The sequence below is a fragment of the Cannabis sativa genome, chromosome 9 (assembly GCF_029168945.1).
Source record: "Cannabis sativa cultivar Pink pepper isolate KNU-18-1 chromosome 9, ASM2916894v1, whole genome shotgun sequence".
In the NCBI taxonomy this organism is placed as follows: domain Eukaryota; kingdom Viridiplantae; phylum Streptophyta; class Magnoliopsida; order Rosales; family Cannabaceae; genus Cannabis; species Cannabis sativa.
The window spans coordinates 8,543,670-8,563,617 of NC_083609.1; the positions used below are offsets into that span (position 1 = coordinate 8,543,670).

At 32.4% G+C, this 19,948-nt stretch overlaps 4 protein-coding genes across 4 annotated transcripts; 2 read left to right on the forward strand and 2 right to left on the reverse strand.

Annotated features, from left to right (window-relative positions):
• The first annotated feature begins 514 nt into the window (after nucleotides 1-514).
• On the forward strand, nucleotides 515-2,917 carry LOC115717795 (uncharacterized). Its single transcript, XM_061104656.1, has 3 exons — nucleotides 515-1,499; nucleotides 1,584-2,374; nucleotides 2,462-2,917. The coding sequence occupies exons 1-3, from the start codon at nucleotides 515-517 to the stop codon at nucleotides 2,915-2,917; spliced, it is 2,232 nt and encodes a 743-aa protein (XP_060960639.1).
• A 1,224-nt stretch (nucleotides 2,918-4,141) lies between these two features.
• Nucleotides 4,142-7,896, reverse strand: LOC133031213 (uncharacterized). The gene is made up of 3 exons (XM_061104657.1): nucleotides 4,919-7,896; nucleotides 4,462-4,821; nucleotides 4,142-4,369 (listed from the first exon to the last, which is right to left on the reverse strand). The coding sequence occupies exons 1-3, from the start codon at nucleotides 4,967-4,969 to the stop codon at nucleotides 4,142-4,144; spliced, it is 639 nt and encodes a 212-aa protein (XP_060960640.1). The 5' UTR covers nucleotides 4,970-7,896.
• Nucleotides 7,897-10,519: 2,623 nt separating this feature from the next.
• On the forward strand, nucleotides 10,520-13,773 carry LOC115722803 (BTB/POZ and MATH domain-containing protein 2). Its single transcript, XM_030652129.2, has 4 exons — nucleotides 10,520-11,422; nucleotides 11,924-12,272; nucleotides 12,691-12,967; nucleotides 13,395-13,773. Exons 1-4 carry the CDS (start codon nucleotides 11,013-11,015, stop codon nucleotides 13,574-13,576), a joined length of 1,218 nt encoding a protein of 405 aa, XP_030507989.1. The 5' UTR covers nucleotides 10,520-11,012; the 3' UTR covers nucleotides 13,577-13,773.
• A 308-nt stretch (nucleotides 13,774-14,081) lies between these two features.
• On the reverse strand, nucleotides 14,082-19,704 carry LOC115722802 (mitogen-activated protein kinase 15). The gene is made up of 10 exons (XM_030652127.2): nucleotides 18,966-19,704; nucleotides 17,680-18,088; nucleotides 17,446-17,573; nucleotides 17,257-17,316; nucleotides 16,186-16,335; nucleotides 15,930-16,085; nucleotides 15,624-15,835; nucleotides 15,227-15,328; nucleotides 14,963-15,126; nucleotides 14,082-14,781 (listed from the first exon to the last, which is right to left on the reverse strand). Exons 1-10 carry the CDS (start codon nucleotides 18,987-18,989, stop codon nucleotides 14,489-14,491), a joined length of 1,698 nt encoding a protein of 565 aa, XP_030507987.2. The 5' UTR covers nucleotides 18,990-19,704; the 3' UTR covers nucleotides 14,082-14,488.
• Between the last annotated feature and the right edge of the window lie 244 nt (nucleotides 19,705-19,948).

A 19,948-nucleotide genomic window follows, 5' to 3' on the forward strand; every position in this document is an offset into this window, starting at 1 on the left:
ATCACAACAAACAAAAAACGAAAACCAAAAATCGTTGCTTCGAGGAAGAAGAAGAAGTCCGTCAACTACAACATCGAAAACTAAATCTGAATAAGGTACCTATTATACATTACGATACATACTACTGCTTATAACACATTACACCTTCCAATTCCTGAAAACACCTAAAAATCCATCATGTTTGTTAATTCTGTTAAATATGATTATTTGACAATTAATCAGTACTAATCAGATAGTTTACCAGTTGTAATCATAACTGATAGTAAACTAATCAATACTAAGTACTTTAAAAAAATACAGTACACTATAAACCTTCGTAATTGTAATCGCTCCAACATTATAGTTCAACATATAGTCATCTAATTCGAAAAACTGCATATAAACCTTACTATAATAAATATAAAATTTAGTTTATGAACATCACACCTATTACATGTTTATTATTTTTGTATATACATAATGTTTACTGTATACAATACTTAACATGATTAAACTAAACAAATCACGCAGGAATATGGATGTTAGAACAGTGATTCTTTTTTACAATGGAACTTGGGTTGACAGAACAACATACGTTGATTATGAAGTCGAAGGTATACTAATTCCAACAGATTGTTCACATTATGAGCTTTCTCACATAGTATACGAAGCTTTGAATTTGGACAGAAACAAATATACGATTGATCTTCAATTTCAAGTAACCGAAGGCATACCACCAATAAGAATCAAAGACGATAGTGGATGCAAGTTTTATGAACAAATACGAAGGAAAAATGATGATGAGACCAAATATCCTATATGTGTTAACATCTCAACATCGACAACCGACAATGAACACAATGATAGAGTAAACTATACCTACAATGGGGAAACTAGTTTACAAACAAGGCAACTGCTACCAACAAGAACAGAATATGCAACAAAGATGGCAGATTATGTGATTGAACAAACTCAAAAATCGATGGAAGAAAGCTCCGAAGAAAATCAAATAATTTTAAATCCTCAAGTTGCTGAAATACACATTGGCCAAGTTTTCGCAAACAAGGAAACCCTCCAACAAGCAGTAAGCCTTCACTCAATAAGATACAATCAACCTTTCAAGGTAAAAAGATCATCAAAACTAGACTATAAACTAGTCTGTATTGATGATAACTGCAACTGGACATTCTTAGCATCAAAACATGGAAAGATTGACATGTTTATCATAAGAAAAATAGAGCATACTCATACATGTTCATTGGACATCACTTCTGGAGACCATCCTCAAGCTACAAGCAACCTGGTTGGAAAGGTTATAAAAAACAAGTTTGTAAACCCAAAAAGAGATTACACTCCAACAGAAATTGTGGATGACATGGCAGATGATTACAGTGTCTCTATATCTTACCAAAAAGCATGGAGAGCTAGAGAAAAGGCAATTGTGGATGCTCGTCGCTGCCCACAAGAATCATACAGTGAGATACCATCAATTTTATACATGATGCAAATATCAAACCCAGGTAATAAAATACTTCGTCAACATAAAGTACTAATATGCTATATAGGTATTTATACTATAAACTAATTGGTTACTTTTGAAACAGGAACAATCACAGACCTAGTAACAGATGAAGATAACAAATTCAAATATCTATACTTTGCAGTAGGTGCTTCAATAAAAGGTTGGCAACACTGTACACCAATAATAGTCACAGATGGAACCTTTTTGACAAACCAACATGGAGGCACTTTGTTGATAGCAAGTGCACAAAATGCAAATAGACATATATTCCCACTTGCATTTGCAGTAGTAGATTCCGAAAATGACAGCTCTTGGGAATGGTTTCTTCACAAAATAAAGGAAACTTATGGCGAAAGAGAAGGTCAATGCATCGTATCAAATAGACATGAGAGTATACTAAAAGCAGTAAAAGAGACCTTTCCAGATATAATGCATGGGGTATGTTGTTACCATTTGATGAAGAATATAAAAATGAAATTCAAAAAAGGAGGTGATGAGCTCAAGATTGCATTTAATAGTGCATCTAAAGCTTACAACATAGAAGATTTTGAAAAGAGCATGCAAGACTTGGACAATATAGATGTAAGAATAAGAGATTACTTGGTGAATGAAATTGGTGTCGGAAAGTGGACAAGACTATATGGCATGAACAGGAGATACAAAACAATGACATCAAATATTGCCGAATCAGTCAATGCAGCCTTGAAAGCAGTAAGAGACCTACCCATCGCAACTCTACTAGAATGCCTACATTCATTGGTGCAAAGATGGTATTGGGAAAACAAGAATAGAGCCCAAAAAACTACAACAACACTGGCAAAAATACCTGAGAAAACATTAAAGAAACAAAGAGATATGAGTTTAAAGTACAAGGTAATTATATATACAGAAAAATAAAAATTGCTTACAAACATATTTACTCTGTTGTAAACTTAATAATCGTTTACTTGATTAATACAGGTTGAAACAGCAAACCTTCTGGTATACCAAGTACACGACAACAACAGATCTCACATAGTAAACTTGGAGAATAAAACATGCAGCTGCCAACGATTTGAATATGATGAAATGCCTTGCTCTCATGTAATGGTTGTACTAAGCAAAAGGAACCTGTCTTGCTACAAATATTGCTCATACTACTACATGAAAGAAGCTTTTATGGCAACATATGAAGACAGTATACTCCCATTAGGTGAGGCAACATCATGGAATATACCAGATTTAATAAGAAATATTGTAGTCCTCCCACCTAAACATAAGAGAGCTGCCGGAAGACCAAAGAAACAACGATACAAAAATGGACTTGAAGCAAAAGCACAAGTGGTATGCGGTCAATGTCGCCAAAGAGGACACAACAAAAGATCATGTAAAAATGACCCAGTACTAAAACCACCAAGAAAAAGAAAAAGATCATAAGATCCTGAGGTAAAATAAATAAATGTTGGTAACCATCAAACATGGTTACTAAATAGACAGTATACAAAAACAATTTACAATGATAATTGTTAGTTGATAAAGCTTTTCAATGTATTAATACAAACTTTTAATAAAATGATTACAATTCGCTTAGATTCAAGTAAGTTTTTTTTTTGCCTCCTCTATATGAAATAATATGTTAAAAATAACAAGTTACCAAATATATGTACAGTTACTAACTGTAATTTATTTACAACCATTTTAAAGGTTAATAAACCATCACATTGGTTTATATCACTTATAATGGTATACAGAAATGTCATTGGTTTATAAGATCAAACAAAATTAAACAAAAATCACATAAAAAAAAGCCAGAACACTAAAACTAATTTCTAAATCCAAAAAATTAACATATTGTCTCACAGAAATACATAACATAAAAACTGCAAACATACTGTGCCAGTAAACCAAAAGGTTACTTCAAAATTAAAATAGGCAAGAGTCTCCTAAAATATTACTGTTCCAAACAGTTTCTTAAACAAATACAAACATAAACCTAAAAACAAAACAACATGACATAAAAATACACATAAAGTTCAAAAAAATGTAAGCTAGGTTTCCAACATGTTGTTCTATTACAGAAATCTATGGCATCCTTCCTGGATTCTCCGAAGTAGACTCGTACCCACCCAACTCCTTCTTCTTTGCATGAACAAACAGATCAACACACAACTTCTTACGAGTGAATGCAATGTCCAACTTCTTAGGAATCTTATCAATCAATCCATGCATAAAGAAATGAGCATACTTTATGATAAAAACACCACAATCACTACATCACAAAAATAAACCCATAGCAATTGTCAGATAACAAAAAATAAACAATAACATAGAATCATAAATATAAAAAAAAAAACAAAGATAGTTACCTATCCTCTTGTTGTGGCAAATTATCAACCACGACAATATCAAACGCATCAGTATCTTTTTTACCTTGCCAGTGCTTACTACTCCTGTCAATATCTTTTCTCCCCTCATTAAAATTAACATGTGACAGTAAGATATGAATTATTACAGCAAATGCACGAACAAAACTCTCTGAGTTGTTCTTGTACCTCCCAAACCTCATAGAATTTAACACTTTTAAGCATCTCATCTTAATGTCAAGAATACACAATATCCAATGAGCAAGAACAATCACGTTAACGAGGCATTAGTACGAAATCAAGCTCGGCCCGGTGGTTTATTGCATAACATATAAAAACCCGCTATGTATGCAGCTGCCTTAGAATCCTTCTTAATCGAATCAACATTTTCACCACTTGCAACAAACTCATTATATAAATCAAAAATTTGAGAAGCAAAGAAGCAATCAGTAGTATTACCAGAAATTTTCACAGACTGGTCATACTTTAACTTCTTTCTCAAATAGTAGAAACAAACATCAATATGCTGCAATAAACATAAAACAATCCAAAGTTATAAACAAATATACAGAAAAAATATACAATAAACAAAAAAAAAATATATAATAACACACTAACCGAGCATGACAAGTTCTTCCCAACAGTAAGCAAATCATAGAACCACATCTTATCATCAATTTGACAAACCACAAAATCCAATGGAACCTTAAGCTTCCTATGACATTCTTTAAACTTCTTCACTTTGTTTTTATCATTAAACCCAATCTTAAACCACTGATCAAAAGATTTAGCTTGCACATCATCAATCACATTGAAAAAGCCAAATCCAAAAGCACATGATCCAGGACGTCCACCTTTTGGTTTACCAATACTACCTGAACCAAATTCTGTGGTATACAGACTGTTGTATACAGAACTAGGTTTCCTCTCTCTATTTCCAACTGTAGGAGTTTCTTCCTCCAATTTTATAGACTTTCCCTAGCATTCAAAACAATTACAAACAAATAAAAAAAAAAGTAAGTGAAAAGAAAAAAAAAACAAACTACCAAATAACATAAATAAAATAAAAACAAACCTTTTTCAAACTGTCTTCATAGGAAACCAAATGATCATTAACAACCTCCATGGTAGATACAGAAAAGCTTTCTTGAGAACCATGTTTCTTCTCAACACCAACAACATCAGTCTTAAAATATCATGCAAAACAAAAAAAACAAAATATATGTAAACATAGTAAACCAAAAATCAATACTCAGAACATAAACAAGAATAACAAAAAAAAAGTAAACAAACCTTGTCCAACCCATAGGTAGATAAAACATCAGCATTTGTTGCCTCTAATTTATTTAAAGACTTATCCTAAAAACAAAAAATAAAAATAATTAAACATGACAAAATGATTCAAAATATAAAATAAACTAAATAAAAAAAGTATACAGTAAACAAAAAATGACAAACCTTTTTAATGCTTCCCTCATAGGCATCAATCTTTTCATTTATAATCTCCAAAGCAAACACAGTGATACTATCCTCAGTGCCTTGACTATCAAACAACTTTCCCTTACTAGCAACACCTTCAACATCATTTACACTTGCATCTACATCAACTGCTCTGCCCTCAACATTATCTTTATTACTCCCATCTGCAACATCTTTTGCTTCTTCAGTATTCTTTCCCTCAACATTGTCTTTATTTGTCCCATCTGAACCAATAGCTTTAACAGCATCACCACCCCCCAAACCCTGTAAATATACAAAACAAAAATAAAGAACATTTGACAGAGACAAAAAACAACATAGTAACAAATCATCTAAATAATGAAAAACCTAAAAAATAAATAAACTTGCCTGGTCATCTCCACCATCATCTTCATCATCCTTAGATTTTTTAACAACATCCTTTAAAAGGCCATGATCATCAACAACCTGTTCTTCATCATTCAATTTATCAGTATTCTTTTTTTCTTCAGTAAACCAATCAGGTTTACTAGAAATAAAACTCATAATATCAAATGAAGGAGCATCATCATTAAAAACCTACAAAAAAAAAAAACCCCATTAAACAATAAAAACATTAATAACATAAAAAAAAAATATTCAAAAAACAAAAAATATTCAATAAACAAAAAACAATATACTAGTTTACAAAACAAAAATAACCTGAGTATATTGAATATTCTCATCGAGTCCAACAGTTTCAATTGCATCTTGACTTTTCACATCAAAAACTTCAACATCATTTAAATCATCATTCTTGCAACAAAAAAAACAACAAAATCAAAATAACATATGAAAAAACAAAGAAACATCTAATAAACTAATAAATAAACATAATCAAAAAACAAACCTTGCCATCGCTCTCATCAGGACTATCATTTCCATCTTTAGAAATTTTAGCATTTTCAATAGCTTCCTTCAACTCATTAAACTTCAATTCCATAAAAAAAACCAAGCCTTCACTGATCTTTGAGTCAATATTAGGGCTGAACATTTAAACCCGCAAACCCGAAAACCCGGCAACCCGCCCCGACCCGCTGCCGAAAAAAACCGAAAAATTGAAAACCCGTGTGGTCGGGTCGGGTCCAACCCGAAAATACTCCACACGGGTATCGGGTTCGGATTTTAAAATAAGCCAAATATTTTTTCGGGTGTTAATCCGAAACCCGAAGTATTTGGCAAAGCACAAATTTTCGTGCTACTAAAGTCAAAACAGAAGTATAATTTTTTTTTTATTATAAAATAAGAAAAAGAAAATGTGAGAGAGAGAGATTGTCTTTACCTCTGCCACCTACAAAAGTAGGTCATGCTTCCCATGCCACGTGATTGATATGACTATTCAAATTGTTTTACTGTTTATTTTTTATTTTTTTTTATTTTACTTTCATAAAATCAAAATGTTATTATTGTACTTTCTATGTCAGTGAAATATACACAACTTTTTATTTTACTTTTTGTTTACAGTGTTGTCCAGAAATTTAAACTGTACACTTTATTTTTTTTCATGTAAATATTGATTCGGATGGTAATCCGAACCCGACTGTAGCTAACCCGTGGGACCCGACCCGAAACCCGTGGGACCCGACCGCCCGAAAATCGGGTTCGGTTACACATTTTAAACACCCGAAGTCCGAAAACCCGAACCCGATTATCCGAAAACCCGAAAATCCGACCCGTGTGCAGCCCTAGTCAATATACGACTGAAGACTTAACTGCAACTCCTTGAATCTACCCTCAACACATTATTCAATACTTCAATAGACTCATCAGTCTTCTTTTGCCTAGAAATAAACTCCTTCATCTTACGCATCACACCATCGACATCAAACCCACCAGTAAACTCCTTCTGTACACCAGAAGATCCAACTCTATCAACATTAAACTTTGAGAATGGAACATCATCAAAGTCATCATCTGACTCTTCTCGGCCAATAAACTCCATTTCAGTAAGGACCAATAAACCATTCCTTTCATTTTCAGTATGCACAATATGTTTTCCTTTCAGCTAGCAAAACAAAAAAAAATAATTAGTTTACAAAATATAATAAAAACAACAAATAAATAATTTACAAAATATAAAAAAATACCTTATTTGAAGATAGAACTTTCTTCTCAACTTCACTTGAATTTGGATTTCCAATACTCTTCCATCTACAAAACCTATATGGTTTACCAGAATCATAGGAACAAAACCTTGCCTTCAAGCACAAAGGAATGGTTTCATACAACCAAACCAAAAATGCAAAAGGTAAACCAGGAAGTTTATAAGATCGAGGACCCTTTTCCAAATGTTTCCCTTTAACCTTAGCAAGAGGCTTAGCAACACCTTTTCCCTTCATAACACCCCTCAGACCAATCTTTAAATTGTGCAAAGTTAATTCAAACACTGGTATACCCCATGGAAAACTACCATACTCATCAACCCCAATTATGTTCAAAATCTCAACAGGAACTTTTTTTGAGTAAACGCTACTAATCAAACAATTAGTAACAAGGTACAAAACAGCCATCTTCACAGCATACTCATCTGACTTGAAATCACTATACATAAACCTATGCTCAACAAAGACTAATAAATACCGTTCGATCACAAAAATATCGATCAACAAAAGCATTTTCTCTGTGTGTATACTTACTCAAATCGGCATCACCAACACACAGTAAACCAGAAACAATAGCAAACTCAGCTAAACTGAATCTGAAATTCTCATCACCAAACTTAAACCACATTTCTTTTTCATTTTTCTGATATACCTCCCTATGTAAGGCATTATGAACTAGTTGAGACTGAAAACCAACAGGATGGCTATCCAAAAAATAACCAAAACAAGTACCACGAAACAACTTACGTTGATCTTTAGTCAACTTGGAATTAATATTTTTGACAACAATGTTATCTTGATTAGGGAATAACATCACTTTTCCCTGAATCTTTTCACCAGGCTTGAAATATAAATCTCATTCCTGTAAAAAAAAATGATATACAAAGAAATCCACACATTAAACTAAAAATAAACGTCAATAAACAACTTCACAGTATACAATAATCATTTAAATTTGTAAACCAAAACTTTCCACTGTAAACAAAAAAAAATACACATCAATACCTAAAAAACTATAATAAACCATAAACATACAAAGATAAACCAGTAAACTTAAACATAAACCTAAATAAACAAAATCGAAAAAAAATTAACAAATAAACTAAAAAACCAATAACAATAACCTAAAAACAAATAATCAAACCCTATAATAAACAAAAACAGAAAATATATTTGTAAACCAAAACTTTCCATAGTAAACAAGAAAAATACCCATCAAAAATCTAAAACACAAAAATAAACCATAAACATACAAAAATAAAACAAAATAAACTTAAACATAACCTAAATAAACAAAATCGAAACAAATTAACAAATAAACCAAAAAAACACATAAACAGTAACCTAAAAACAAATAATCAAACCTATAATCAACAAAATAGATTACAAACATCATGAAAAATAACAAAACAAAAACAACACCCAAAAAACCACAAATAAAAACCGACTACCATATAAACCAAAAAAATATTACAAACAAACATCAAAAACATTTAAAAACATAAAACAATAAACTATAAAATCTAAAAATAAATTAAATCCCTAAAAATCGTAAACCCAATACAACCAAATAAAAAATTAAAAATCATAAAAATACCTTCAAATCATTACGAACTTCAACCTCCAAGTCTTCACTATCATAATCCTCAGGCAAATCTTCAGCAACTTGCTTCATCTTTTTCACATTTCGAACATCTTCTTTCTTCACTTTATCAACAACTCTTTTTCTCTTTTGCAATGCCGAGCCACGGCTACCATCCGATGATCCACCAGAACCACCAGAACGATCAGAATCATCACGATCTCCATCATCAGAGACATTTTCCATTTTCTTCTTATCAGCAGCTACCTTTACAGAATGCGAAGGAGAAATTGAAGAACGAGTTTTAACCATTTTTTAGGTTTACAGATGATAATAACAAGGCAATAAACGAAAATGATGCACTCAAACACTCTTGCTAACACGAAAATAAACCACCCCAAGAAGATGAAACCCTAACCCATATACTCTGTATAAAACAAAAACAGAGAAACGAAAACTCAAAATGAATATTTATAAAACAAACTTTACCTATTTATACAAACACTTAAAAACCCATAAAAATGGTAAAATACAATATAAAAAAAAAAAAAATAATGATTACAATCCTCTAAAACCGTCCATAATTTGAATTACACATGCAAAAAAAGTGGCGCGTGAACAGTTGAACACTGCAAACTGGAAGACGTGCAGGACGTGATGTGATCACGTCATCACACATCACACGTCCCATTCAGTTTTTTTTTTTTTTTAAAAAATGAATTAATTTGATAACGGTATAAAAAACGGTACATTTTGATATATAAATGACAGCACCATATTTTTGTAAAAAGAATGGAATTAAAGTACTGGAATGTAAATTTTCCTTTTATTTTAGATAATGCATGTTTAGTTTTATTTTAGTATACATAAAAGTGATATATAATTTTGTTAATATGATATATATATAATTTTTTTTTAATAATATTATATTATTTTGTTCTATTTTTTATTGTAGGTATATACGTTTTATTATATGGTATATAATTTTTATTGTCTATAATATATCATTTATTTAATATGACATTTAGTTTCTATTTTATTATATATATAAATTTTTTGGTATGTATTTATATTTTAATAGTAGTATATATAATTTTGTTAGCATGATATATATACTTTTTGAGTATTAATTTAGTATTGTTATAATTTCTTTGTGGTATATAATTTTACTACTACGGTATATTAATTTTCAGTATTACGATATATCTAATACTACTGTATATATTTAAATGATTTAATATATTTATTTATTTTTGTTACAATATAATAATATACAATACTAAAAAAATTATGTAACTTAATTTTATTATTATTATATATATTTTTTAAAAAGTATAATAAATGTATTTTTATAATTTTTATTAGCTAATTTATTAGATTTGAAGTAAACATTTACTAACTTAATTTCTAAATTTAAAATTTTTCAAAAAAAACAAAAACCAAAAATTTAAATTTCTTAAATAACTACAATTTAATACAATACCTTTTTTGATAGCAAATTTAAACCAAAAAGTAAACGTTTCCTCTCTTTTTATTTTTTAAAGAAAAATGAACATTTTCTGTTTTAACAATCAGCTTTTGGTTTCTTCAAAAAAAAAAAAAAAAAAACAATTATTCAGAGATTTTGGGAATTATATCATATTTAACAAATAAAAAACATTGCATAAAAAGATAAACAGAGCCACCGTTATTGCACCATCTCCTCCGTTCCACCACGACGAAGATTCTCTCTTCCATCTTCCCACCCAAAACCTTCCAAATTCCACTTTCTCAAACTCAAAAACCCCAACCACCGAAAGTTATAAGCTTCGTCCAATTTGAAATCCCCATCCCACCAATTTCTCAAAATTTCAGAAAAACCCTAGATTGAAAATCTGGTCTGATTTTTTTTTTAATTCTATCCCAAATTCTCTAATTCAATCCGACCCATTTGATCATATTAGGATACTAAGAAACCCCAGATTCTCAATTCGGTAATTGGGTTGTTGATGGACACAATCAAGCGGTGTAGAGGATACCCGAAACCCTCGCCGGATCTCTCACCGCTCACCACATCGACGTCTCTAACCGAGACCGTAAATGGGTCTCACGATTTTAAGATCAGCGGCTACTCATTGGCCAAGGGTATGGGTATTGGAAAGTACATAGCTTCCGATACTTTCATGGTTGGTGGGTATGCCTGGGCTATTTACTTTTACCCAGACGGTAAGAGCCTCGAAGATAACGCCACGTATGTTTCGCTTTTCATCGCGCTAGCTAGCGAGGGAGCTGATGTAAGGGCTTTGTTTGAATTGACGTTGTTGGATCAGAGCGATAGGGGAAGACACAAAGTGCATAGCCATTTTGAAAGAGCGCTTGAGAGTGGTCCTTATACGCTTAAATACCGTGGAAGCATGTGGTATGTGTTTATACCATTTGGATTATTATAATTTGGAAGTAAATTTCAGTGATTTTATTGTAGATATGATATTTGATTAATTCAATGAGCTTAGCTGATCAGCTTAGAGGTAATGTTCTTGTTAAATTTCTTGGGAGTGAAACTTGGAATTTAAGTTAGATTTTTCATCTGCTATAATTTTATAGCATTTGGATTCAATTAAGGTTGTGTTTTCTAGTTTGGGCTTCCTAAATTGTCATACCTATATGTTGTGGATGTTAATATGTGATGAAGCTATACCACCACATATTTGTGTCCTGTCAAAGCCTTAGATTTCCATTTCTAGCAATTCCCCCCTTCTTCCTTTTCATTTCGGACTTCAATGTTCGTACAGTTCAATTGTACTCTATTTCGAATATGGATTGAACTTTGAAGAAGCTACAGCAGTGGCTAGCTATTCTCTAGTGTGTATTGTTTCAGTTGTTGGTATTATTTCTTACATTTTTCCTTTGGATGCTGTAGGGGTTATAAACGCTTTTTCAAAAGAAGTCTTTTAGAGACATCAGACTACCTCAAAGACGACTGTCTTTCCATAAAATGTTGTGTTGGTGTTGTTAAGTCATGCACAGAAGGACCCAAGGTGTACTCTATAGCAGTGCCTCCTCCAGATATTAGTAAGCATTTTGGAAATCTTTTGCAAAGTGAAAAGGGAAGTGATGTGAGTTTTGAAGTTGATGAGGAAGTATTTGCTGCTCACAAGCTAGTGCTAGCAGCTCGCTCTCCGGTGTTCAGAGCACAACTTTTTGGTCCTTTTAAGGATAAGAACACCCATCGAATAAAAGTAGAAGACATGGAAGCTCCGGTATTTAAGGTTTAATCATCTCTCTCTCTCTCAATTATGGATATACTATTTGTTATTTATACCATGCTTATGTGTGTCTATGTGTTTTTTCCCTCTTTTATGACATATTTTAGTGTGAGTTGGAACCATAGTAGGAGCTTAGTATATATTTGTTATGCTATATATTAACTTTGGATGAAGATTTTTTGCCATATTATTAGATGATCCTTAACCACGTTTATAAACTGGAATAGGGAGAATAAGGGTATTGATTTTGTTGGCATGTCAAATTGGGCATTCTCTCCCCTGCCTTGTTATTTTGCTGTTTGTTTGATTTGATTTGATTTGATTTTTTTTTTTTTTTGCTAAGTTACATTTTTAGAAGCTCTGTGAACGAGTAAGATGGCTCTGATTTAACTTTTGTTTTGTCATGGTGCCCTATGTGCAGGCATTACTCCATTTCATATATTGGGATGCACTTCCTGACATGGAAGAGCTTGTGGGTCTGAACACGAAATGGGCCTCTACAATGATGGCTCAGCATCTCCTTGCAGCGGCAGATCGATATGCCCTTGAGAGGCTTAAATTGCTATGTGAGGCTAAACTTTGTGAGGATATCTCTATAAACACTGTTGCAACTACATTAGCATTGGCAGAACAACACCATTGTTTTCAGTTGAAAGACGTGTGTCTTAAATTCGTTGCATCGCCTGAAAACTTAAAAGGTATTGTTGCTTGACTAATAAAGCCTTAAATGTTTCAATGCTTTCTAAATGGCGCGAATGGCTTCTGTATTTTAGAGCGTGATTTATTTATAATTTAAGACTTTCTGCAATTTAAATGATTCCAATTGATGTGAACATTAGAAAGAAATTTGGATTTGAAGCTATCTATAGTGAGATAGTTAAATAAGGAAACTTCCTCCCCATAATGGGCCATAACTTTGCTGATTAAGTATTTTATGCTCGACTTCTCTAGTTCCTGATACCCACATGAACATGGTTGAAACAGAATTATCCGTAAATGCTAGGTGTATCATTATTTTTTCTATTGCTTTTCAACTTTCTTTCTCATTATTTGGATTTCTGCTTACCCTTTTACTAGAGATGAAACGAATAGACGCTAAATGGTGATTTTTTTTGTCGCTTTCAGCTGTAATGGAAACGGATGGATTCGAATACTTGAAGGAGAGTTGCCCGTCTGTCCTTACCGAGTTACTGCAATATGTTGCGAGGATTGGGGAGCATTCTGTTATTACTTGTGGATATGGCAAGTTAACATTGTTAGATGGCAGTGATGTTAACAGGAGGAGAGTGAAGCCGAGGTTGTATTGATAGACCAAGTAAGATTGTCATCACCGCAACAATAAAGAGAGCTCGTTAGGATCCTACACATTTTTCATTCTACTAACAGCTAATTCATTTGAAAAGAAAGGTGGCTCGATTGGGTTTTCTTGTAACTTTTTTGCTTCCAATTGTGAAATATTGTTTTACTTTGTTGTATCAAGTGAAGAACATTTTGTCCCCGTAAATTTGTGTGCAGTTTTATGTTGCTTAGCCTAATCATTCATTATTATATCTGATGACTTTCTGTCCCCTTGGCTTTGTCCGAACCTTTTTGCTAGTTATGTCAAATAGGAAAAGTAGATCATGGCATTCATACATTTTCATTCTTGCATATATGATCTGCCTAGTCAAATATAGTAACATGTATAATCAATGTCATTGTAGGTGGTATTGTAATAATAATGTACTTGAAAACATGGTGGTTTACTGGTCTTATTTCATGACAGCCAAGTGCTAGCCTGATCCTATTGCAGAGTTACATCAGAGATGGTCATTGACTTAAAAAACAAAATAATAATATTGAGTAAAGGGTACAACCATTGTTTGATCACTGGTGTTGTGACCAATATAAGTATTTACTAAAAAATAACATTAGTTAGATTGCAAAGAATGTGAAAATGAAACAGAGAACTAGGCTAGTCATTTGGAGAGTTCAGCCTTTCCTCACATTGCCCTTTGTATTGAACTGTGTCTCTAATCCGAAACATAGAGCAAAACCGGGCCACAGAGATATAAGATCCATTTAAACTTTCCTACACTTGAAATTAGCAAATACAGTTATCTGGGCTACATGGTGTAGATGAACATCATAGTTTAGTTTAGACCAGTTAAAAGATTCAACCCTTGTACATTGGTTATGTGAAGTTGAAACCTAAAGGAATGAATCAATCCTCCACTAAGTCAGTACCATTGACTGCCAGATCCACCTTGAGCAGCTGCAACCTTTCTTGCCATGACATATTGCGGCTTTGTTCGCCCGTTTGAACCTTCAATTCCTTCATCTTCTCCCCTCTCATTTTTACAGATTGGAGGGTTTCTTCGAGGATATGAAACCCCTGTTGCAGGGTTTGGGGTTGGAACGGGTGGATTTTTGACTGTCCTGCGTTGTTCTAGAGCTTCTGTACCTACAGCTGTGCCACCGTTGTTGTGTCGTAATACTGACCCCACAACTTTTCCAGGCCTTGCAGCTCCTCCTGCACAAAAAAGGATGTTTAGGAACAAGAAAGCTGAAGAATTTTAAGGTTTGCAGACACAGCAGTGCTTGTCAATAAGGGAGAAATTGAAAGAAAATTATTGCAAGATCATTTGGGCAAAAAAAAAATTAACATAAATGAAAACTGATAGGTTGATGGAAATCAGAGAGAAACTATCAACCTTGGATGGTTTGAGAAACTTGAATTGGAAGCCTAGTGCCAGGAATTCCACTACTTCTGTCTACTTGTTGTGGCTTCTCAACTTCTTTGATCGAACACTTAGCGAGGTCATCTGTGACTACTGCTGAATTTTGCACTGAATTATCTGAATATAATACACATGCCCTACATGAAAATGTTTGCATGTAATTGTCAAAATTGGATCAAAAGCAGCAGCATAATAAAGAAGCAATAAGCATCACAAACGCAATCACATATATAAAACCTTGGTAGAGATGCATGTTGTCTCTCAAGTGGAGCAACCGTTCCACCCTTCCCATAGTGCTCCTCAAGAAATGCAAATTGCTTTTTAAAATGGTCAACAGCACTGCCAGCAAAAGAGATTAGAGGTAACAATCAATTTTCATGCAAGTAGTAATAATGAAACTTCAAATATTTATTTGGTGCACCACAGAACTTCGTAATGACAAAGAAAAAAGGATTTTGGTCTAAAAACTTCTTTCCCTAATGTGTGTATGTGTGTGTTTGCAAAAAGGGAAATTTTATAATATTGGGGTGAAAGTTAGATGTCCCGAAATCAAGGATATACATTAACAGAAGAATGGGAATGCATGTAGTGCTGGAAACAATGTCATGTGCACACAATTAAAAACTATCAATACCTTGGATACATGAAGTTTGTTGGCTCTGATCCTTCCAAGTACTCCTTTAACATCTTTGGGTGGTACTCAAGAATCTCACGGTAAATAAGCTCTCGCACATCTTCTTTTGTAATCCTTCGCCTCTCAAATTCAAATTCCATCTTCGTTACTGGTTGTGCAGAAGGCTCCCTTTCAACCTTAGCCAAGCCCTTAAAATAGGGATCAGCAAGAGCCTACAAGAAGATAACTTTGTGTCATTAGAAAACATTCATGACTGAAAGTAAACTGGCTCCATTCCATTCCACTCCACTCCACACATACACATACCTCTTCAGCAGAAGGCCGATCCTTCGGTTCAAAAGCCAACATTCTTTCTAACAAACGAAGAGCGAGTGGATCTGCATTTGGGAATTTATGGGAGAATGGAATTTGCTTCTTCTTCCGCATACTGCTTAAATAACGCCGGGCTTTCTCATTTCTTACCTAAATAATAGATTTAATTAAATCTTTACTGCAGACAGAAACAACTCCGAAATCAAAGATAAGCAATATAGTTGAACATCAATGAATAAATAAGACAAACCCTGGCGATTGCTTCAGCAGAAGGAGTTCCCAGCATATCCGTCATCAGATCCAATTGATGTACAACATTCTTGCCAGGAAAAAGAGGTTTTCCAGTCAAAAGTTCTGCAAATATGCACCCAATGCTCCATATATCTATTGCTGGTGTATACTGAAAAATGGAGCAAAGATTATGATTAGTAATAAAGAATTAAAGAATCACTTGTCTTGCTAATATGAAATATGAATGACCAAAAGACTTGTAGAAAATCATAGAATGAAGTCACTATGTTTACAAGAAAAAGCATCTCAGATTTCAAGGGCTGAATGAATCTGTGCAATTAAGACAAGTCACATAATAGAGATGCCTATATCTTGGATTGCAAAAGTTTTTAGAAAAGCTAAAACTGTTTGGTAAACAAATAAATAACAGCTTATTATAAAAATTTACTCAACTAAAACTGATATCAATAATTATTTTATATATATTTATTTGATTATGACAGATTATTTAAAACAATAATATTTGAAAAAGAAAAAATAAATATCAATATAAAAAGATTATCAAATAAATTATTCAAAAAAAAAATATTATAAAGTTAAAAACAATTATTTTTGTAGTTATTTATATAGATGCTTCTCACGTTACTTGTTATATGTTGTTTTATAATGTTATTTATTACATATTACTAGTTTTATACTTACATTTTACATAGAACTTTGATTATAGAATTTACTGAAAACTGCTTTCAAAAAAAAAAAAAAAAACTAAAAACACTTTTTATTTATAATTTACTAAACACTTCATCCTTTAGCAGATTTCCACATCATAGCTAAAAGTGCATAAACTAGAACTCGGCCAAACTGACCCCAACTCTTTTTTCCATAGAATAACTCAATAAAGCATAAATATAATACAAGCAAATCAACAAATAAGCAATCATAATCCAACTACAAAAGTCACTGTTATGATTTTTAAGATAAAAATCAAATGGTAATCCTTGAATAATCTTAATAACTGGTATGGATGACCATTGTTGTAGATGTCAATCTAAAACTACTTCCAAGAAAGTGAAAGGTAAAATTTCAGCACCTTTGAGAAAAATGATCCGCACAATTCAGGAGCCCTGTACCATCTTGTTGCTACATAGTCCTGAAAATATAAAAAATTAGAATAATAATTCAAAGAATACAATCTAATTTATCTATGCTTTTATCTTTGTTTTTTAACATATGGTCCTCGAAAAACGAATGCTAACTAGTTGATTAAGCTAGAACTCACTGTCCAAAATATAGCTGTGGGGGTATCATTGAAAGCTACTCTTGCAAGACCAAAATCACATATCTTGAGTTTGCAGTCGGCGTTTGCCAAAATATTCTTTGGCTTTAAATCTCGGTGAAATACATTTGCTAGAAGACCATGATAACAAGAAATCAGAACAGGATTGCTATTTTTAAAATACACCAAGGAGATGTAAATTTCGGACATATATAAGATCCAGCATAAGACTATCACCTGTGTGTATATATTTGAGACCTCGAAGAAGCTGATAAAGAAAGAACTGATAATGTTCTGGTGTCAAATCATCATTAGCTTTGATGACCTGGTGTAGATCCGATTCCATGAGTTCAAACACAACATATATATCTTTGAATTCTCTTCTTGAAGGAGGCAATAAAATGTGCTTGATCTCCACAATGTCTGGGTGACGAAGAAGTCTAAGAAGTTTAATCTCACGAAGGATTCGAGTTGCATCAGATACATGTTCAAAGATATCATTAATCTTTTTAATTGCAACCTTCTCTCCAGTATGTGTATCATATGCAGAGCAAACAACTCCATAGCTTCCTTTACCAATCACTTCCTCTATTCTATATCTATTCCCCTCGCCATATTCAGTGAAAAAGTCCACTTCTGCAGTTGACTGCAACATGTAATTGAAAATTTGATCCAATTATCGAAACACCTAAATGTGAAACTTTTCATATAACATAAACAATCTGGCTAGATAACCTATAACATTTTTTTAAAAGGAGAAAACTGAATAATTTTTTATGCCATACTCATTAAATATATTGACATGTATAACAGATTAAGGAATCCTAGTTCTAAACTGATAAAAAAACTATTCAAATTTGAAATCCTTATCTTTGAAGTGAAAAGGAAACTATTACAATTTATAACAAGATAAATACAAACATAGAAATAAATTCAAATGAGATAATCTTATATCTTTATAATATCACGAAAAGGAAAGAGAAAAATAACAGATTAAAAGACTCCCAAAGTCAATAAGGCAAAGAATAGAAAAATGTTAATGATAAGTAATAATCTATGATTTACAAAATCCCCATTAAAAAACAATCCAACTATATATAACACAGATTTAGTAGAAACCACTTACCCAGTCAAACCATTTTAAATTATTTTCCCATCCATAAACATGGGTGACATTTTAATCACGGATCAAATTCAAACTTGAAGCGTTTTCATTTCAACAAAACAAAGACCAAATTCTTATTACATGACAAGAGCACTACAGTGGGGCCTTCGGCAGTGGGTGTTAGGGGATAGCCATATGGCAATCCATAACAAAAGGTTGAATATAAATGGACAAAAGAAAACAAAGCATAGAAAAATAAAACGTAGATCTTCATAATATGATTCAATGACAGAGATCTGAATCGCAGTTACAATTCAATAATTTGATTTATTTAAACACTTACTTAATCCTGCTTCAATAACTAACAAAGTAAATGAATGAGTAAACTAAATACACAGCTTTAACTTAATAAAATTACCTTTCTTCTATCATCAGCCTGCATCTTATCAATAGCTCAAAGCATCAAAACGATCAATGGATGACTCAAACCCGTAACTTCACTGAAACTCAATGACCCAGAAACCCAAATCGCCTCAAGAAGATATATTGATCAGACTTAATTTATAATCACGAGTCAATGAAGATGAAAAAGTTATGGAAACCCTTTTTCCAAAATGATAAATGAAGATGTTTAGAGACAAAAATAAGGCTGACCCAATACAGATTTGGGGACTAGAGTGATACCCTTTTCGCTGAAACAAGAAATGTTAAGACTTAATTCATAAGAAACGTAACTTTTTGTCTCGCTAAAAGAAAAATATTTAGCTGGAAACAAAGCGTTTACAGATCACACTACCAACGAAAGGAATACGGGTTCTTCTAAGTCGTGCCGCTAAATTATTATTCTGAAGAAAGAAAAAATAAAAAGGAAACAACTTCGGAGGATCTAAGAAAGCGATAATCTCGATCGTATTACATATATAAGTGTAGAAAGTTGTGAGACAGTAGTATGAAGTGAGCATGGGAATTCAATAGGTGAAATGTGAGATCGCAATGGAGAAAATTATGGATTGAAAGCGCATTTGGAGCTTAAAGGGTGAATCCAGGACTTCAAGTTGGATGCTTTTTAGAGGTTTGGAGCAGACAACATGGAGAGAAGAGAGAGAAAACATTAACAGGAATAATAATAATAATAATAATAATAATAATCTATTAATTAAAACTGAAAAATAAATCATATAAGCTGGATTTTAATTCGAATTGACACTTTTGCCCTAAAAAATTATTCATTTTTTTGTTATACCATATCAATTTTTTTTTTTCAGCAATACCATTTCAAAATTTGAATAATGTAAATTCATATTAATGGGTTCATTTGTTACGTTGTATAAATGTTGTATTAAATAATAAATAATATTATGTTTAGATAAAACAATATATTGTATTAATTATTACGACCAA